The sequence below is a fragment of the Colletotrichum orchidophilum genome, assembly GCF_001831195.1.
Source record: "Colletotrichum orchidophilum strain IMI 309357 chromosome Unknown Scaffold_150.1, whole genome shotgun sequence".
Lineage (NCBI taxonomy): Eukaryota > Fungi > Ascomycota > Sordariomycetes > Glomerellales > Glomerellaceae > Colletotrichum > Colletotrichum orchidophilum.
This window is the reverse complement of record NW_019173106.1, coordinates 83,482-103,880: the sequence shown is the minus strand read 5'-3', so window position 1 is coordinate 103,880 and position 20,399 is coordinate 83,482. Positions and strand designations below refer to the sequence as shown.

General features: G+C 54.6%; 6 protein-coding genes across 6 annotated transcripts; 2 read left to right on the top strand and 4 right to left on the bottom strand.

Moving 5' to 3' along the window:
• Positions 1-271: 271 nt before the first annotated feature.
• CORC01_12366 (STE like transcription factor) lies at positions 272-2,749 on the top strand (the record flags this gene model as incomplete). The annotated part of the gene is made up of 3 exons (XM_022623987.1): positions 272-395; positions 452-2,102; positions 2,470-2,749. The coding sequence occupies 3 exons, from the start codon at positions 272-274 to the stop codon at positions 2,747-2,749; spliced, it is 2,055 nt and encodes a 684-aa protein (XP_022469540.1).
• An 885-nt stretch (positions 2,750-3,634) lies between these two features.
• CORC01_12365 (uncharacterized protein) lies at positions 3,635-5,103 on the bottom strand (the record flags this gene model as incomplete). The annotated part of the gene is made up of 3 exons (XM_022623986.1): positions 3,635-4,276; positions 4,375-4,511; positions 4,587-5,103. 3 exons carry the CDS (start codon positions 5,101-5,103, stop codon positions 3,635-3,637), a joined length of 1,296 nt encoding a protein of 431 aa, XP_022469539.1.
• Positions 5,104-6,157: 1,054 nt separating this feature from the next.
• On the bottom strand, positions 6,158-8,512 carry CORC01_12364 (WD repeat domain-containing protein; the record flags this gene model as incomplete). Its single annotated transcript, XM_022623985.1, has 8 exons — positions 6,158-6,988; positions 7,051-7,165; positions 7,220-7,256; positions 7,310-7,731; positions 7,808-7,954; positions 8,045-8,187; positions 8,313-8,401; positions 8,479-8,512. 8 exons carry the CDS (start codon positions 8,510-8,512, stop codon positions 6,158-6,160), a joined length of 1,818 nt encoding a protein of 605 aa, XP_022469538.1.
• Positions 8,513-9,450: 938 nt separating this feature from the next.
• On the bottom strand, positions 9,451-14,237 carry CORC01_12363 (PH domain-containing protein; the record flags this gene model as incomplete). Its single annotated transcript, XM_022623984.1, has 5 exons — positions 9,451-9,912; positions 9,967-10,703; positions 10,755-13,938; positions 14,002-14,148; positions 14,217-14,237. The coding sequence occupies 5 exons, from the start codon at positions 14,235-14,237 to the stop codon at positions 9,451-9,453; spliced, it is 4,551 nt and encodes a 1,516-aa protein (XP_022469537.1).
• A 2,640-nt stretch (positions 14,238-16,877) lies between these two features.
• On the bottom strand, positions 16,878-17,727 carry CORC01_12362 (phosphoribosylformimino-5-aminoimidazole carboxamide ribotide isomerase; the record flags this gene model as incomplete). Its single annotated transcript, XM_022623983.1, has 2 exons — positions 16,878-17,164; positions 17,238-17,727. The coding sequence occupies 2 exons, from the start codon at positions 17,725-17,727 to the stop codon at positions 16,878-16,880; spliced, it is 777 nt and encodes a 258-aa protein (XP_022469536.1).
• A 2,333-nt stretch (positions 17,728-20,060) lies between these two features.
• Positions 20,061-20,399, top strand: CORC01_12361 (uncharacterized protein; the record flags this gene model as incomplete). The annotated part of the gene is made up of 1 exon (XM_022623982.1): positions 20,061-20,399. The coding sequence occupies one exon, from the start codon at positions 20,061-20,063 to the stop codon at positions 20,397-20,399; it is 339 nt and encodes a 112-aa protein (XP_022469535.1).

Below are 20,399 nucleotides of genomic sequence, written 5' to 3'. Positions count from 1 at the left end.
CCTCCGGGCTGGACTCGATTTAAGTCTCAAAATCCAACAAAAAGAAACTAGCAACATTCCCATCACCGGGCTCATCCATCAGGGCAGCGCCTTCAATCAGCTTTGCGAATCTCCGTCTCGCAAAAAAAAAAAAAGGACAACTCCACAACATTTCTTTGACTCTCCGTCACCTCTGCAACACTGCCGAGGCGAATAACCCGCGCGATCTCGCTCTCGATCCGGTCAGACGCGACCGACACCCGTCGTCAAACCCCATCACAGATCCAACAGGATGTACTCACAACATGCCGCCGCGGGCATGGCTCCCCAAAAACCAGAGACCTTCATGCTGAGCACCGAAGCCCAGCAGGCGTTACCCCATGACGCCCAGGTCGCTCTGCAACAGGTTGACAACCGTAAGTCAAAGATTGGAACGCCAATTTTGGGACTTCTCAATTGACACATCTCGCAGTGAAATACTTCCTCATTTCTGCTCCTGTCGATTGGCAACCCGATCAGTACATTCGCAGATTTCTCCTCCCCACCGGCGAGTACGTTTCCTGCGTTCTGTGGAACAACCTTTTCCACATTTCCGGAACCGACATCGTTAGATGTCTCTCCTTCAGATTCCAGGCTTTTGGCCGTCCAGTGAAGAACTCCAAGAAATTCGAGGAGGGCATTTTCTCGGACCTGAGAAACCTGAAGTCGGGAACTGATGCGTCGCTCGAGGAGCCCAAGAGCCCCTTCCTCGATTTCCTCTACAAGAACAATTGCATTCGGACGCAAAAGAAGCAGAAGGTCTTCTACTGGTATAGCGTACCCCACGACAGACTCTTCCTCGACGCACTCGAGCGGGATCTGAAGCGAGAGAAGATGGGTCAGGAAGCCACCACTGTCGCCGTCAGCGAGCCTGCTCTGTCATTCCAGTACGACTCGTCTCAGTCGCTTTACGAGCAGCTCACCAAGGCTCAGCAGGCCAACTCCTCCTCTTTCAACGCGCAACAGGTCACTTTTTCCCAGTCCCAGTCCACCTCGCCAATCATGAGACCTATGGACAACATGCCACCCCCGCAGATGATTCCTCAATCAGTTGCTCCCATGCAGGATGGTATGGAGTCGATGGTTCCGTACGGAGCGATGGGCATGCCTCAACAGATGCCTCAGCAGCAGATGGTCAAGAGGGAACCCGATTTCGCCCGCGTCCAGTACAACCAGAATGGCGTTCCCATCACCCAAGGCCATCAGAGACACACTTCGATGCCCGCCTACGGCCTCGAGTATTCTCCCGCCCCATCATTCGTCTCCTCTCAGTATGAGGACTACAGCAACCGGGGAATCTCCTTTGAGCCCATCACACCACCCCAGCAGGCTTTGGGCATGGCCGCGGAGCCTGCCTACATCGCCAACGAGGAGACGGGTCTTTACACTGCCATCCCCGACCACATGGGCGGCAATGTCAACGGCCTCAACGGCATGATCCAGCTCCCCCCCTCCAACCTAGCCGGCCCTCAGTTCTCGAGGGCCTACGGCTCGAACAACGTCTACTCTGTGATTGAAGGATCCCCGACCTACAAGCAGAGGAGGCGGCGTTCATCCATCCCGCCGTCAATGTCAGCCATTGCCGCTGCCACTGCCCAAGCGCAGGCACAGGCTGCCGCACAGCAACACCAGCACCAACAACACCAGCAGCAGCACAGACCCTCGGATCTCCGGCGGTCGGTCTCTGCATCTGTCGGTCCTGTGGCTGAAGGCGATGAATCTGCAGACAACTCCCCACCCGGCCTTGCCTACAGCAGCTCCGCCATGTCCATGGTAAGCCAGCAGCACAAGGAGATGCTGGACCTGTCTCGGCACGGCACTCCGCTGTCCACTGTCGAGGGCAGCCCCGCTCTCAACCCCATGTCCCTTCAGCAGCCAGACTACTCCCACCTCCAACACGATGATATGTCTGGTGATGGTTCTATGAACGGCGCGCCCCGGCCTGGCATGCAGGGCCCCAACGGCGTCGTTCGCAGAGCCCGCTCCGCGACTGTCATGGAACTTGGTCCCTACCCCCAGAAGTCCCACTCCTGCCCTATTCCCACGTGTGGTCGTCTCTTCAAGAGATTAGAACACCTCAAGAGGTAAGAACCAGACTCGATTTTATTTGTGATCAACCAACAAAAAAAAAACGACCTGCCTGAAATCTGACCAAACCTTCCAGACACGTGAGAACACATACACAAGAAAGACCCTACATCTGCCCTTATTGTAGCAAGGCATTCTCCAGATCAGACAACCTAGCACAGTATGCCCCAATTTTCCTTCATCTCGTTTCCTTTGTCATTTCCTTTGTCAAGAAAGATGTATTGTGGAGCGAGACCCCCAGCGATGAAAACCAACGTCCAAACCGCCGCGCCACAACACAGAATTCATCATCACTACTCAACCACCAACTCGGGGAGAAACAATCTCGTCGCATAACATGGACTGACTTTGATGTTTCCGCAGACACAAGCGTACTCATGACCGTGGTGAGAACGGTGAGGCTGCTCTCAACTTCTCCGGCGAAGAGGAGGAAGAGTATTCTGGCGAGGACCAGCTCGGTTCGCTGGAGCAGGCATCGCCCAACTCCGAGAACGCTTACGTTACCGCGTCGCTCAACGGCGTCGCCCATGGCTCGACGCCGCCGACATCGAACGGCATGGCGCAATCGTTCAACAGCTTGCAAACGCTCAGCATGCCGATGACCATCAGCCAGCCGACAGTGAATGCGAGCGCCATCATGTGAGAGACGGCACCTCACGAGCTCAGGCTCTCGTTATGACTGGAGTTACGTTTCCTTCGACACGGTGTTACTTAGAGGGCGGCATGGCTATGACAAAGGTTCGGAATAGGTCAGGGACGAGTTTTTCTTCATCCATCCAGAAGATGGATTTCGGCACGCGTTAGCGACTGGACAATTGTTCCTTTGGCTCCCGGCGAATTTTTATTTTTCAGTTTCAGTTTCATGTGCTCAGCATCGAGTCTGGCCGTTGGTCTCGGACACCAAAAGGGAACTCGCACACATAGAGGTACGTACGGAGAGACTGGGAAGATCTCGATGTATGGGCCGTACCCGTCGAAAAGGGAGATTTTATGCATGAGCTTCGGGTCGCAATGCGAAGAAGAGAAACGACTCGCACATGTATATATAGTTTGTTTCTTTTTTCTTTGTGCTGGAGAGGCATAGTCGGGAAGAGCACACTTGCCAGAAGGCCAGATGATACCAGGGGAGGAGAAGGCTGTCCAGCAACTCTTCAGAGTGCTTGACAGGGCTTGCCACGAAATAATAAGCAAGAGTCTCGAATGTTGATTCACATTGACTACAATTTTCATTCTCATGATGCTTCCAGTATTCAATTGTATGCGCGTGATGTTTGCACGTACTTGCCTCGGAATAGGTTTGCAACAGAGATGCCCTCGGCATTGGGTTGACCATCAAACCGAAGTGATTACTCTCAGACTCGCTCTGGCGTAGCTATGGTGGAAGTCAGGCAGAGCATACTCCGTAGACATTAATGTTTTGCATGACGCTCTGTCTAATTCAAATATGAGTCGCTGCCAAGATTTCCTACAATGCCCATCTCGTAGACGCAAAGGCTTTGTACTCTTGCGGCGTAGTATGAGAATCTACCTACCTCCGCGAGCCCCTTCCACCACCACCACTTCTCCCGCCCCTTCCACCACGACCTCCACGTCCACCGCGTCCTCCACCACCACCACCACCACCACCACCACCACCTCCCTCGATATTCTGAACATCCCTTTCACTCAACCTCAGCTCGGCGCCCCTCATCCTCCCGACATCAAGCCCGTCCAGGCCCCTCTGCCCAAACCGTCCGCCGCCGCCGCTCTGCTTCCCCGCCGTCTTCTTGGGCGCCTCCCTCTCCAGCACGATACCATTCTCCCTCGCCGTCCGTCTGCGCTTCTCCTCCCGCGCGGCGGCGTTGGCGGCGATGCCCTTTCGGAACGCCATGGGCATCTTTTCTTGCGCAAAGATGGACTTGACGCCCGCGACGCCCTGCGCGCCGGCGAGGGACTGCGTGCGCAGGTCCGTCTGGCGCTGGCGGAGTTTGCCTTCGGAAAAGGTCTTTGACGCCGAGGTCGGGTTGGAGAAGGGGGTGACGGCGTGCCGGGCGAGGAGGTGGGATTCGGAGAGGAGGCGTTGAAGGGCCAGGTCGTTTGCGAGCATGGACTTGTCGTTTTCGTCGTCTGGGTCGGTGGGGGGTTGGGAGGTTGAGGGGCTTGGGTCGGTTTGAGAGGGGGGTTTGGAGGACTTTTTTTTGTTCCATTGTTAGCGAGAGGGGGTTTTCCCTTGGTTTGGCTTGGCTTTGTGCGAGGGGAGAGAGGGAAGTAGAGGGAGACGCGGCATACCATAAAGGCCTTGAGTTCGCGCTTGCTCATGCTGGCGATGGGCTGGGTATTGGATTTCGTGTGGTCCACGACCTCGATGACGGGGTTCTCTTCGACGTCGTCGTAGGGAATGTCACTGTCGTCATCGTATTCGCCTTCTGTTGAAACTCTTGTTAGCAAACGGTCTCTATCATGGCATTTGGGTTTCGCATCCAGCGATGCGACCGACGTACCTTCGTCGCCAGAAAGACCACTCCACTCCTCCCCCTCTCCCTCCTCTCCGTCGGCACCCTCGTCCTCAAAGACGTCTTCCCCGCCGTCAACCGCCTCCTCGTCACTTCCGCTCCCGCTTGCGCTTCCACTGTGCTCGTCATCATCCTCGTCTCCCCCGGGACCAGCCTTAGCCTTGCTGCTCTTCTTCCGCTTCGGTGCCCCCGCGGCCTCGACCGGTTTGAACTGAGCCTCAAAGTGCCGCCTAAAAATCTCTTGCGCATCCAACATGGACGTGTCCTCCTCTTCTTCCTGTTCCTCCTCTTCGACCCGTGGTGCCTTTTTACCCTTTTTCGCTTTCGTCTGTAGGGCCGAGGTCTTCTTCGTCACGGCGGCGGTGGGTCTCTCGATGCCCTCGGTGCTCTTCTTCTTCTTCAGTGCTGGTGAAGCAGCAGTCTTCTTTGACGCCGTCGCAATCGGCTTGCTCGTCTTGGAAACGGATGAGGAGGGCGCCTTGCGTTTTCCGAGGACCGAAGCCATGTTTGCTTTTTTTTTCCCTCTTTTTTTCCCGACTGTGGATGGAGAGACCGAACTTTCTTCTGCCCTTGTTGTTCTCGATCTGCTGCTTTCTGAAAGAGGAATCAATTCCAAGGGGAAGAGTCCCAGCTTTTTGTTATGATTGAGAGGGTTGACGTTGTTTCGTTGTCGTGCTGCCCTTATTGCAGCGCTGTTTGGGGGAGGGAAAAAAAACGTGAATCTACCTAGAGAAGAGTGAGTACCTGCCTACCTTATCTTGACAATCTGGAAAATTTCAGCGGGTCTGAGAGGTCCCTCTTCTCAGCCTCGTCTGGTCTGTGGCTAGATGGTACCTTCTCATTGGCTGTAGCCTCTAGTACAACCATAGGGACCGGGTCAAAGAGGCCAAAGCTCCCGTCAGCCTTGGTGGGATACCCAAGTCCTGCGCATTGGATGCGACAATGCCCGGACAGTTGAACAGTGTAGACTACATGAGACTTCACCTCCCACCTCTAAACGACATGAGATGAAAGAAGAGACACATGCGCACAGCACTTGATCTCTAGAGAAATCAAATGACGAGAAGGGGTAAAGGGGAAAAAAAAAAAAGAAACTTCCTTGGTCTGACACGCCCTGTGACCTGAACTATTTCTAGTCCCCAAGTGCCAAGAATAGCTCACCTCCAATGGACCAGATGAAACAATCACCTGGACAGATTAGTAGTCAGTAGAGCCTGTCTATGGTTCATCACCTCTGATACCACGTCAATTACATGCCAACCAAACCTCCAAGAGTGTCCCATCTTCTTTACACCTGGGCAGTAATCTGACGCACCAGCCAAGCGCTCACACACCATGCACCAAAAAAACACGGAGAAGAGAACAAAATAGGTACTTATAACACCAAACTAACTCTGCTTGTGACAATCACTGCTTGCTATCCATCCCAAAAACCCCGTTTTCATCACATCTCTTGATCCCCAGATGCACACACCCCTTCTCTCTCTCTCGCACTCTCACGCCCCTGTAGACCCCCTTGGCTTTACATGATCTAGGTCACACGACATCAGAGGAGATTTCTAAGACCGCGCAGCTTCAAGTTCCAGCTCCAATTGTCTGATCCTCTCGCTCTGGTCCTGAGACCCGCCAGCGTTGACCTTGCGCTTCAGCCCCTCCACTTCATCCGACAGCTTGCTAATCTTGTCATTTTGCTTGCCGATGAGCTTGGTTTGCTGCTCGAGCATCTGTCTGATCTGATCCAGGGATGACTCAATGTGAGTTGAGGATGCAGGTGAGTTGGCGGATGCAGGCTTAACGGGCGAGAGTTGTGCGGGAGGTGACTTGACTCGAGCAGGAGAGGCGGCCTTGATGGGGGAAGGTATCTTGGCCGGCTCGGCACGGACGGGGGTGGGAGCCACAGCAGGGGCTGCGGCACGCTGAGCTGGTCTCTGTACCTCCTCAAAGCTTGAGTTGTCATCCTCTTCCTCAGGCTCAGCAGGCTCATCATCCTTGAACTTGTTGGCCATGTTAGACATGGAAGCCTGCTGGTCCTTCATAGAGGGAGGCGGCGAGCGTGCCACTGGAGTGGGTTCCGGAGCGGGAGCGGGAGTGGGCTTTGGCGCAGGCTTTGCAGCTGGCGGAGGGGCCGAGGCGATGACGGGCGGCTTATAGTCGGAAGCGATCTCCTTCGGGGCAGTACCCTCGTACACGCTCTCCAAGTCGATCTTGGATGGGATACCTGTCTTGCCATCGAGCCAATCCTTGGCGCTGACGGCAGGCTTGAGACCAGTAGCAGGGGGGAAGATGTCAGACTGGAAAGTCTCGGCTCTTCTGGGGACAGTGAAGGAGATGGGCTCAATGTAGCTGTCGTTGACCGTCTTGTAGGCTCTCATGACCTCATTCTCGTGTACCTAGGCAGCGTTAGAGGTGGCCTTTCAGATATTTCAGCATGCGCTTCCTGGAGTCGGCTTACGTTGATGCCACGGCGAGGAACGAAAGCAATGCCTCTCTGGGGTTCGGCGGACTTGTACTCGCTCAGGTATTCGAACTTGTCGTTCTCGTACTCGTAGTATCGGATGTTGCCGTCGCTACAACAGTGATTAGCACGACAACGACTATACCCCGCTCAACGAACCACGTACCCCTTGCCAGCAAGATATAAACAGTTGGATCCGTCATCTGTCCGGAGTTTAGCAATCGTCCCTGACGCGGCGTGAGCCTCCAGAACTGACCCCAGAAAGGCATAATAACACCAGAGATGGAGTCCAGCATGCTGAAACCTCCAATCGGCTCACTGCGACCAGGCTCCCACAGCGCCAGCTGACGCTCGCTCATGCGCGAAAAACCAGCCGTGGCGAAACGGTTGTGCTCGCCCATCCAGACGGCTCTGCTATTCTTGGCGCCCGGGTGGCCGGGGGCCTCGTGGACCGGCTTCTCGGCGCGCACATCCCACACGCGGATCTTCTTGTCGCGAGACGTCGTCACCAGCATGGAGCCACTAGCGTTCCACGACAGGCTCTGCACGATGTCGTTGTGCTTCAGTGTGTGGGTGGGCGAGCCGGTGGTGATGTCCCAGAGCTTGATCGTGAAGTCGCCGGATGCGGATGCGAGAATGTTTTCTGCGGCAGGGTTGAACTGGACCTGGCCGACCTTTCTGTACGCTGCATGTCAGCACCATGGTCGGAGACTATATGTGGACAAGGGGAAAACGAAGGTCGCGGGCGACGAACCGCGAGTGGCCAGCGAGCTTGCTGACGGGAGAGACATCGGCGGGTTCCTCAGCGTCGGTGTAGAGGGTGAAGTTCTCGGGAACCTGCCAGAGGAAGACCTTTCCATCCTCAGATCCAGAGGCAATCACGCGGTCGTTGAAGGGATTCCTAGTAAGTGGCCATCAGTATTATTGTCGCGTGCGCTCGCCGTCGTCAGGAAAGGTGCGCGCAGGTCGCGGGTCGCGGGGTTCGGCGTACCAGTCGGTATCCAAGACGGTGGCGGTATGACCTCGAAACAGCGGAATCTGGTCGGGGACCTTTCCCTTCTCGCCGAGGGGAATGACAGCAAAAGCGCCGCCGCCGCCGGCATCCCAATTGACGGAGAGGTAGTCGGGGTTGGCCTGGAAGTAACGAGTTTCTGGTCAGCCTCTCTCTTGTCTCCTTTCGACCCCGGTCTCCCCCCTCCCCCCGTCAATTGTCTCGGGAGGAAGGCAAAAAGAAGCAAAGGAGCACACCCCTTACTTACCTTCACCAAGTTGGTGTCCCAGGCATTTCGGCTGATATGAAGATTGTCGTAGCAGAACTCCTTCCGGGTCGGCTTGCCAAAGACATGTCCTGGACGAGAAAGAATCGGGCGTCAGCAAACAATTCGTCCCAGCGCAACGCGGCGCCATGCGACAAAAAACACCCACGATATTTCGACGCTCGCACAAAGCGGCCCGCCATTGGGGATGATGTATGGTTTGGAAGACCCGGGTGGCGGGAGGTAGGAGGGGAAGGGGTCGGTAAAAAAGAGGCAGACGATATGCAATGCTGCGTAGGAAAAAGCGACGTAGCCTGCGATCTCGTGGTGATCCAAAAGGGGAGGATTCGGTGTAATAAGATAGCTGGGAGCTGTTGCTGGCGGGCCCTTCCAAACTAACGACCTAACGGGAGGATGAAGTGGGTGCTGCCGCCCGCCTGCTGCTACCAATCCACTGCAATTCAGGTAGCAAGCAGCAATCCATTGCTTTGGATGGGTACGTACCCACCTGCAATTCGTCCCGCTGCACATTCCGGATGGATACCTTGGTGAAACTCCCCCGGCCAGCTGCGCCCTGTGGCTTCCCTCCTCCACTGACGAGAATATCAATGGAGCAAGGGTCCAGCAACTTTATGCACATCACGACGCACGTGATGCATTCATTTGATCCTCACCGAGGTGAACAGGGCGAACGTGCTCACTCTCTCGTGGGCATCATGTAGGGAACTATCCAGGAAACCTTGATCTCACGATATAATTGCAATAGCCAAACGTAATGATAAAACCTCCCATTTTAGTACAACATGATACGTACAATAAACGGGCTACCCGACTCCTAGAACGATGCTCAAAAGAAGCCGAGTGCGAATCTAAACAACAAGCTCTCAATCTCCGGAATTTCCTCCATCGCCATCCAACCCATGCCCAAACGCCATCCTGTCTGCCAGATTATTAGATATTGAGGCAAGGGCGCACGCACTCCAGCAGACACAAGCCATCGCAACAATGGGCCAAAGACACATGATTATGTGATCACGAACTCCAGGTCCAAGAGAATCATAGATCATGTCGTGTCCCCCATTACTTCGTGTCCCCTACTCGTGCCGGTCATGCCAAATCATGAAGAAGAAAACAAGGGGTATTAGTTGAATGTGCTCTTCGTCCGCGAGTGCACCCGTCGGCCCTCTTGCCGGCGTCGCAGCGCCTCCTCCCTCTTGAGAATGAGCTCGCACCATTTGCCCTGCTTGCGAGAACCACCAACATCGTCCTCGCCGTCGCCACGAGTGCCGATGAGGTCGGTAAGGGCCAACAACCAGCCTTGCTTGTCTTCAGCAGTGTCGGCGTAGAAGTCAATGGTCTCGCCGTTGTTGAAGCGGATGCGGAAGCCCTCCTCAACGAACATGTATCCTTCTTCTTCCTCAGCAAATGCTGATCGCCGACGTCTGCCGCCCTTGCCGGTCGTCTCCCGTTCCGTCAGGGCGCGCCGGTCGTCAATCAGCCTCTTGGCATTAGCCAGGTTGATCGTGGCCCGAGGTTGACGGGTAGCCTCATGGTAGGCCGTGAGCTTCTGGCCGACAAGCTTGAAGTATCTTCGACGCCAGTACTGTGGTGAGGTTAGCACGTGGTCGGCACGAAGCGAATATGATGAGGAACTTACAGGGCAGTCGCCACCCTGCTGGCTCAGGTGACCTTCCCAGTTCTTGGCAAGGCGCTCTTCAGCAGCCTTAAGCTCTCGGATACAGGAGTTCATGCTCTTGGGCATGTCCTCCTCGGTGGATCCCTTGGGACGCGGCACGAAGAGCAACTGAAGCTCCAACTTTCCAATCTTGTAGGGAGCACGGCGAACAACAGCAGTGTTGCCACGCTTGCTCTTGACGCTCGAGGCGAAAGTAGCCTCTTCAGTCGCCCACTCGTTGAAGCAAGCGACGTCGACGACGTAGGGGCGACCGTAACAGCGTGACTCATGCTCCTTGAGGCACACATACGAGCGAGCAAAGCTGCCATCCTCAGCCGCAAGCGGAGACAACAAGTCCCAAGCGGTAGGCGCAACCTTCATCTGTCTAGCCTGGGCCGCCTTTTGCTGCTCAGCGGCCACCCGCTCCTCCTCTTCGCGCTGGCGCATCTCCATCTCCTTGCGCTTCTTGGGGGACGCAAACACCCTGCTAAAGGTAGACGTCTTGGGCTTGCTAGCCTTAGTAGGAGACTGCACGATCACCTTCTTTGCAGGTGCGGGCTTCTCCAGCTTCACGTTGAGGGTCAGCTGGAACTCCAGGTCGTTGGGTACCACAAGCTCAAACTCCTGACCGACAGGAGCATTGCGAGCAAGCTCAAGCCAGGCTGTCGTGACACAGTGAACACCGTTGTCAAGCGTCAAGCTGAACCAGGTTCGCTCGGCTAAATATTGTCAGTAATCTGGGGGTGGAGACAAGGTAGGGTGAGACGTACTTCGGGGCATAGGCAGGTCGAGGTCCTTGACTCCAAGAACCTTGACAAAGAGGCGACCGCGCTCGCCGCTTTCCTCGGTTGCAAGCTCAGGGTTCAGGTCTTCCTCGGCCAAGGGGTTCAGAATCTGAGCGTTGCTCTCCTGTCCGGGCATGGGCGGGACAGGACCACTAGTGTTGGCGCGGCGTCTGATGCTCTTCTGCCTGGGTCTACCGTTCCAGGGTTCGACGGTCCATGACTGAGGGCGGTCTGTCTTGACGGGGGAGTTACCAGCGGATCGAGTCTTCCACATATCAGAAGACTCCTTGTCGCTCGCTGTAACAACCTTGGTGTTTTGGCGCATGAGGTAACCGCGCTGGTTTTTCTGGTTAGCATTCTGTAACACTTTCTCTGCTGAAATGACTTTGCTCGTGGTTGCGGTCGGCTTAGACGCTTGTCTGCTGGTACTACCACTTGCGATACTAGGAGATTCAAGTACTTGTTGAGAAAAAGCAACCTTTTGTTGTTCAATGACCCGATCGAAATCCTGATCAAGGCTGAGGCCAAAGTCAAGATCCAATGTGAGGCTGCGCTTCTTGAAGCTCGAGCGGCGGTCGACGAACTCTTCGTCATCGTGGATAGTGGGTTCTCCCTGCAAATCCCTTGAGAGCCTGTTGCGGTGGCGTTCGGGAATGGCTGGAATGTCGGGCACCTCGCGACTAACTTGGCGCCGGGCTTCCCTCATGGCAATGATGTCAGAGGGTGTGTTGGAGGGTCTGGTCTTTAGCTTGGATCCCGAGGCTTTGATTGTTGCCTGTCTCTCGGGGATAGCAGGAGATTCCAAGGGAGGCTCATCGAAGATTTCTGATTCAGAATCGGACATGGGTCGATGAATGACAGACTCGGGCGTACCGGGCTCGTCTTCATACTCCTCATCCTCTGGATCGCCCCAGCCGGAGCCGTCGTAATCAGGTTTAGAGAGGTGCTTCGGGGTCGTGGGCCGCTGCATCTCAGCCTGGAAGTCTGTCATCTTTGGCGGTGGCTGAAGTTCTTCGACTTCTTGGGCAGACGGCTCGGGGGGTGGAGGAAGCATGAACGACTGCATACCCTTGGAGAATTCGTTGTCTCTGCCCTCACCCCGGAGTTCAGGGAGGCTGTGCTTGCGCTCAGAGGTGACGTCGACGGGTGCATCAACTTGCATCTCCGGCGATGGTTCCCTATCGACCTCGGGTTCGGGTTGAGACTGCACGCGAGCCTCATCTTGGGGCTCGCTTGTAGGCTCGACAACCTCGTCAGCCTTCGCCTCGGTTGTCAGCTCCCTCGCTGAGAGGCCAGCCGGAGACTCAGCTCTTTGCTCGGGTGGGCTGAAAGCCTTGTCAGACTTGAGCTCCAAAGGTCTTATCTCTGAGGCCAAGTCAAATGACTGGAAGGGACTAGCAGCACAAGGTGTGAGGATGTCCTCGTTGACCTGCGTGACTTCGGGCTGTCGTGCCGGTCCGTCAGAGTAATGACTGGCAGAATCGGCATCGTTCTCGTCAATGTCAGACCGCGCATAAAAGTCTGTGATAGACTCAGTGTCGGCATCCGAAGCCTCGTCTCTGTGAATAATGACACTGCCCTCGTCGCTAAGCTCAGAGATGTCATCCAGAATGGAGTCCTCCGTTGAAGGAATCGGGACATCCGGGTCGAGAGGCAGGGGCAGACGACGCTCAGGACTGGGTCGCTCGGGGCTAGAGCTGGGCGCGGGGGAGGAGAAATAGTCGCCTCCCTGTTCATTGCCACCGCCATTGACGCGACGCATGATGGATTCGCGGGTGATACGAGTGGGCAGCTCGTAGTCCTCGAGAGCAGAGATATCTCCAATGGTATCGTCAGCCTCGTCTGCATCGGCGGAGATCATGCTAGAGTCCGCCGTCTCGGTATCGGATGATGGGCTCTGGATTTTATCACGCTGAGCGCCACGACGAAGTCTTCGCTCCCTCTGCTGCTCATTGGCAGATTTGTGATCATCCGAGAGCATCATAAGCTTCAGTCTCTCTTCGAGAGTCATCTTGCCATTGCCAATGCTCTGGATTTCATTTTTGCTTGCAACTGCCGGAGGCGGCGGCGGCAAGCTGCGGTGGGTACCCACCATTCTCTCAGCAGTTGCAGACAGGCCGGGGGAAGACCGAGAGTCGCTGAAGGCTGGTGAGCCGCGGGCCGGTGAGCCTATGCCGGGAAGAGGAGGCAGAGGGCGGTGGTCCGAGGTAGACGAGTCAGATCGAATGTGTTCCGCGTGACCAAGACGAGGAGGAGGTGCATCTGGCATAGGGCTGCCATCGAACGGATCTTCCATGCGCTCGGTAGATTGTCTCCAGTCATCAGGGCCGACGACAGGAGTCTTGTCTGTGTCCTCCAGCGACGCATCGAAGCTATCGCCCTCGATATCGTGATCGCCAAAATGGTAGTGTCCCTCCTCGTCATCCTCGTCTTCCATGGACTCGAAGCTGCCCTCGCGCGAGTTGGATCCTATGGAAGAGATATCTGGCGTGGCCATCTCATACTCGTTGATTTGAGGAGGAGCCGCGTCGAAAGTGACGCTCTTGGCGTGGCGATGAAGCGACTTTCCAGAAGGAAGCTCGCGATCGTCGAAAGAATTGTCTGCCGACCAAGTGCCGGTCTCGGGGTCAAAGCTGCTCTTGAAGTTGCTTCTTGAGAGGGACGACTTGATAGGGGATCCTTGGTCTTTGCCCGGGCTGCGCGGCGGGTTGGACGGGTTGGCTTGCATTGGTGTGGAAGCCTTTGTTGGGCTCGGTGCCGGGCTGTAGATGGGGATACTCGACTTGCTGTTGTTGCGTTGGTGACCGAGGCCTCTGTTCAGTGAATCAGAGGATCGGAGGCCATTGATAATGGTTGTTGTTCCGTCATACGAGGGTCCCGAATGCTTAGCGAGGGGACGCTCGATCTGAGGGACTTTTGTGGGATCGTATTCCTGCTTCTGCTCGAGAGCGAGGATGTTACTGTTCTTGACGCGCGAGGCTCTCTGGAGACGTTCAATAGAGGTGCGTCGGGTTGGCGAAGGCGAGCCGTGACGTGCGCCGCCGTATAACCCACTGTTCTCGGTGCTGATGGAGTCCAGGTTGCGCTTCTGCCAAAACAGTCTAGGGGACGTAGTGGTCTCTAGCGGGGATGACTGGAATGGAGAGGAATCGGTGTTGAGGGTCATTTTCTATACGACAGCTGTTAGTCGAAATTCTGGACTGGGATTGTGTCTCAGACACGGTCCGCTTACCTTGGAAGGCTGCTTCCAGCTCGGTGAGTTCCGTCTGTGGTCTGAAGGAGAGAGCTCGGAAAGGGGGCGAGGGATGCCGGTGTTTGCTTTGGTAGGAGGGGGAGATCCCGTAGTGCTGCTGCCTTTGCTGATGCGCAAAGGATGTACCTGGAGGGAAGGTGAATGTTAGTCGCGGTAGACGCGATGTCTAGGCAACGCTGCGAGTGAGAACTTACTGGATCCTCAGAAGACGCCATTTTGTGTGATGTTGTTGTGACTGCGCAAGCGCATTGGGGGGGAACAATGGCAGTAAGTGGTGATGGCGATCACTACTCGAAAGAAAATCCAGGATAGAGCAAACTCTGTTGCGGTGCGTTCCGGGATAATTGCCGCAAGGTTCGGAGCGGGTTCGCAAGATACACAAAGGGGAAAACGCAGCAGAAGGACGTCGTCTGCTAGAATGAATGTCTGACTTTTTTTTTTTTTCCTCAGTTGCCTCTCGGGGATGTGTGCTGTCAGATGCCGGTTCGGGTCATAATCGAAGGGTATTTCGGTATGGGTGGTGATGACTGGAATGGGCAGAGCCGAAGTTTGGGGATGCTGGGTGCCGAAGGGAGGAGGGGGGGCAGCGCAAAACAACAGCAACACACACGAAAAAATTAAATCAAAAAAGGCGATGCCGCCAAAGTGCAGCAACAGGTAATGGGATAGCGTTCCTGACGGCGGTCGTGGTGAGAAACAACAAGAGGGTGAACGGGACGGTGTGTTGTGATGCGTCGATGTGGTCGAGTGTTGTTTAAGGGCAGCGGGCGTTAGGAGTTGAGGTTGAGGCGGGGGCCCGATGATTGGTGCGCAGAGGGGAAGAAGTAAACAAACAAGGAAGGCAGCTCTTTGTCGGTGACGTTGCTCCTGGCGACATTGTGTTTAGTGTGGTTTTTGGCGTGGCAGGGGTCGATAAAAGACCGGGTACGTACCTTGGACGGGGGAGTTGGGACGAGGGGTTGCTGGCAAGCCGCAGCCAGGCGTGGAAAATGGACCACTGGGGAGAGGGGAACGGCCGACGACCGGGGTGGTTTTGGGCGGGCGTCTGCTGCACGTGCCCACTCTTTCTGTGACGCCGCTCAGCGGTTTACGATGCAATTCATGATTTTCGCGAGCGAGTAATGGCCAATCGCTGTATCTGTGCCGACGACGACGCGTTATCTAGCTATTACGGAGTAAAGAGGAGGAAAGTAAATATCTACCAAATATCCAGTTTTGATCGTCAGTCGCTGTAGCGTCTGCAGGGAGAAAGGCAGAGGCAAGCCAGAAAAGCAAGCATCCGAGGCGAAGGAAGGGGACCACTGGCGAGAAAAGGAAGGACAAGAGAGAGGAGAGGTATGGTTACCAAAAAGAACCTGATTTTTCTTTCTGTGCGCGCAAGCACTGTACTATGCACAGCACCATAGTGTGTGCTGATTGCCCGAAACCACCAGGCTTACGCTCCTTGTCTGATTCCCCCCGTCAATGTTGTTGTCGAACCATGAGAATTCTCCGGGCCAACAGCAGCTGAGGACATGGGTTCTTGCAGCTGTTGCAGTCCAGGTCAAGTCATCATGGTGACTACCAGGTATAATGCCCGAGTATCCGTACTTACCACGGAGGAGTCGAGGCCTTGCCCTGGACCTGGACAGTCCACGCTTGGTTCCCGCATGTCGTGCTTCTCTCCATCGCATCGTATCGCACAATCCCATCAGATGGTGGGTTTGGTGGGCTCTGCACATTTTAGCCCGTCGGCTGGATATCGATATGGAGCTCGTTGTTGCTTTAGACGTTCCCCCTCTGCCCGTGCTCGCCAGGGGTGGGCTGTGTTATGACTTCTCGTCATCCAATGTCACTCTAGGTTACGAGGAGAGAGGCTCTTGTTATTGTGCTTGCGGCCTGCTTCTGCCACTGATTGACCATGCAACTCTCCGTACTTTCTCGTTGTCAATGTTGTTATCGTTGCCTCTGGACCCATTTGGCCAACTGCTTATTGGTCACCGATTCGTATACAAACAGAGTCTATAAGTACTTTGCATGTGTGTATAAGAAAACGAAAAAGATCGCCCGCCGCCCGGACTTTGCTCCTAGGAGCTGCACCGTCTGGTCCCCGCCCCCGCCGGCGCGAAGCCTTTTTTTTTTTTTGAGTATATTTATTGTTGCTCACTGACATTTAATACTAGCTCCCTATCTAACGTCTCTTATACTATTCACTAGTTTATACTCTATACCACCACGTACGTAACAAAACTTTATTTTTTTTTTTTTTTTTCCCCTTTGCGAGAATGCCGTCCCATTGTGCAGCGCAATTGACTTCCTGGTGGTCCTGCCAGATGCGACCCAGTTTCCAGAAGACGGGCTCCGATCCATGTATCCTCATCCTCCTATCCTCCTCCTCCTCCCCCCTCCTTCCTCCTCATCTTCCGACCCCGTCCACAAGGGCCAGGAGCACCCTGTTGGTCCCCCCTCCTCTTCAGCCCCAAGAGAGGAGTAGCCGACGCACACCATCGTGCAGGGCACCTTCTCTCATGTACGATGCAATATACGTACATGTTGAAATAAGTTTATGTCGCGAATCGCCGCCGCCGCCGGGTCCTGTCGGCACGCAAGAGCGAGAGAAGAGGAGAGAGGAGAGGAGACGTTGGGGACTAGTGTCTGCCTGCGCCGACATCGCGCGTTTTGCACCACTTCCATGAGTCCATTAAGTCTTCTTGTTCCTTTGTCCTCGCTTCTTCTAGTGCGTCCCCCCACCGTTGCTCGTCGCACTGGCTGAAACAACATCGCCGTTCGCCTCCAGCCAAGTTGCACGGCCGCCCGCCGGATGTGACGCCTTTCATCCCGATCCAGCGAACGTGAATTGCCAATTCCTATTTTATTTACTGTTGAGATCTATTCCACTCAACGCACTCCTCGAGCTTGACCCCGTTGCCTCCGAAACAGTCCAGCGCGCTACCAATCGTCAGGTCCACCTTACCCTTACTCAGCTTCTTCACCATCTCCAGGTCCTCCAGGTTCCTGCCGCCGCCGGCATACGTGACGGGCAGACTGCACCACTCAGCCAGCCTCTCGACCAGCTTCTCGTCGATGCCCTTTTGCAGACCCTCGTTGTCTGCCGCGTGGATGAGGAACTCTGAGCAGTAGGGCTCCAGCTGCTTGATGGACTCTGAACATAACCATCAAATTTCAGTCAGACACAGACGCACGTCGTATCACCAAGCGGTGCCGCTAGAACATACCTTGATTGACCTCCATGTCCGTGATCGTCTGCCACTTGTTCATAGCCACAAACCAGCTGTCATCACCGCGCCGCCGGCAGCTGAGGTCAATGACAAGCTTGTTCCTGTCGCCTCCCAACGCTTGCAATACCGCATCTAGCCTCTCCTGGCTAAACCGTCCGTCGGGGAAGAGGTACGACGTGATGATGACCTTCTCTGCGCCGGCGTCAACCCACTCCCTCGCGTTCGTGTCGTTGATGCCTCCCCCGACCTGCAGCCCGCCGGGCCACGCCTTGAGCGATTCCCGCGCGGCCTCGGTGTTGCCGGGCCCCAGCATGATTACATGGGCCCCGGTGAGGTCATTGTCCCTGTACAGCCGCGCAAAGTGTGCCGGCGGGTGCGTCGACACGAAGTTGGTCTTGAGCTCGGCCGTCGCGCTGTCGAGGGTGCCGCCAACGATTTGCTTCACCTGCCCAGCGTGCAGGTCTATACAGGGGCGGAACCGTGTCATTTTGGTGTTTTGTTGGCGCTCTTTCTGGTGGTTGAAGAAGTTCACTCACCCAGAGTTCCACGGTGCGTCACTGCTTGACCCCTCCTGTTCAATTTTGTGTGGATGGTGGGGTTGCGATTGCGGTACCGGCCTAACTTTGGCGGATAGTCGTTCTTTTGTTGTGAGGTTTCGAACCATTGCACATGGCTCAAATTCAGTCAATGGAAATCATCAATCTAGTGCCGCTTTCCAGTCCCGTTATTTAAATCATCTTCAAGTCACAATGCATTTTCCTTAGGTTGTGCTGAGTACTTCGTTGGGAATGTCCACAGAGGTGTTATGTCGGTACTTCGGCCGAGTCTAATCCAGCATTGACCCAAACCCAATTATAACCATCGAGCTACCGAGTTTTTGAATTAAAAGAAAGTGATTCCCCAGTGAAACGGAAAAGTCTTATCAGAGTAGTTGCCTGGCTACCGGGTCACTGTCTGTGCCTAGCAAGGTCATTTGCGCAAAATTCATCGCAACATCACAGTGAACCGCCAGCTGATGATTCTAGTATTCACTGTCAACCAAATCTTTCAACATATCCGGCTGTGTGTTCTAGTGGTTATGATTCCTCGTTCACAATGTGAACACTTGAACTCCGAGGAGGTCGCAGGTTCGAACCCTGCCGCGGTCACAGTAATCTTTCTTTTGCCTTTTTACACCTTGAACTTTTTCCTTACACTTGCTTGCAGTTTGATATTCGGTCAGACAAGCGCAATACCGGTTGCCCCAAGGTTCAGGCGCCGATGTCATCCGTCGTACCGCGGTATAAATACCTGCCTTTCTTTGCATGACATTCTTGCTTCTCAAGAGCTTCCCATAATTTTGTCCACGAAAGTCGACTGCTTCAGCTGCTTCGTCCCAAAATCAGCACAAGACAGACAGGATGATGATGCAGGCGTGTTGTCTCTTTGCTGAACGCAATCATCAATTCGCCAGCAAGGCCCGTCGTGCTCATCCTGCACCATTATAGAATCAAGGCCTGGAGGACTGGAGATGGATGGGCAAATCAGGCGACCAACCACCAGGGAGTTGCGAATTACATCCGCGGTACCTTAAGTAGCATTGTGGAAGCATGGCAAGTGGGCAGCGTCTACCGTATCGCCAGAAATGCATTGCCATGCCAATAATCGTCGGCTTCTGAAGCGTTGCATACTTGCATTTCTGCTATAGCGATGCTCCTTCGCCTCCTTTGGAGTGTACATAGTGCTATTTCAGCTTCGTATCAAACAAGGCAACTGGCATTTGCACATGGATGGGGTTTGAGGTTGGCAAAACGGCTCACTGTTCACACTGACTGTGTATTTAGGTGCCAATGAAGTGTTTGCAACGTTGCTGAGGGGCTTTCGTGGTATGCACATGATGGTTTTCTGCTCGACGATGAAGCAAAGAGGTCAACGAGGACTAGAGAATTTCACCTCAGCTTCGAGCACCAAACCTATCGACGAGCCTACAACCGAAACTACGAGTCTGACCTCGAACAAAGCTAAGCTAGAAACCTAGAAACCCCAAGATTTAAATCAGCGAGTCCAGCTGCACACTGGAGATACGGTCCATCATCCTCATTATTGTAGCTTTGTTCACGGTCACTGCCCTTCTATCAAGGTATGAGAGAAAGCCACTGGCGACATGGTCCTTTTTCGTCACCTTCAACACAATCATCTCCATATTGGGCACAGTTTCTCGGATTACTCTTGCGTTCGCCATCGGCGCCTGCTTACTTCAAAAGAAATGGAACTGGTTCAAGCGGAAGGGCGATTACATGATAAGTTACGACAGTTTTGAGGAAGCAGGACATGGCCCCCAAGGAAGCGCCCGTCTTCTACGGTGTATCAAGCACAGGTAAGATGGTGTCTTCCAGCTGTGGCTATTGGGCTAAACGTGATATAAAGGCACTAGGTATCTCTTGGCGCGTTGGCAACCATCGTCTTGCTCGAATTCGAACCCTTGCTCCAGGCTGTCGTCAAATTCTACGAAAAAGAAGTCGAGTTAACCCAGTTCGATACCATCGCATCCATCGGCACGACAAAGAGACTCGACGTCTGCAAGGCAGGATTCAGCGGCGGCAGCCCTCTCCAGGTCATCCAATTGCCAGGACCGTGGACTATAGTCTCAATGGAACCAATATTCCTTGAGTACGATATCGGCTCGCTTTCCCCATCTGGACAGGATTCAATAACCTCAACTCTCACAGCAGCCAGCAGCCTTCCTTCGATTGCGCAATGGGACACTGTACCTGGACTACTTATGATTCGTTGGCGGTTTGCAGCGCTTGCAGCAACATCTCAAGCCATTTGGTGAAATCCATGGGTAACGCTGTCGCCTCGGACAGCGCTCTTACAGTTCCTTGGTCGATGCAGAGTGCATTGTTGAGCCCCAGCGAAAAGCTTTCTTATATCGAGTTCGAGCTGCCGACGATGAACATGAACATTTCCAATTTTGATGACGGCAGCGGGCAACCAGTCGAGCTCACAGCTCAGACTACAACGCAGCCCGGGAACACTCTGTCCTCCCAAGACTCGAGGGTATTGATCGTCTCGTTCGCCACGGTGAAAGCAAACACAGGCACCCCAGGAAACAAGAAGCAAGCCGGTGATGCTACTGCCTTTGAGTGTGCCCTACCGCTCGACCGTCACAAATGGTAG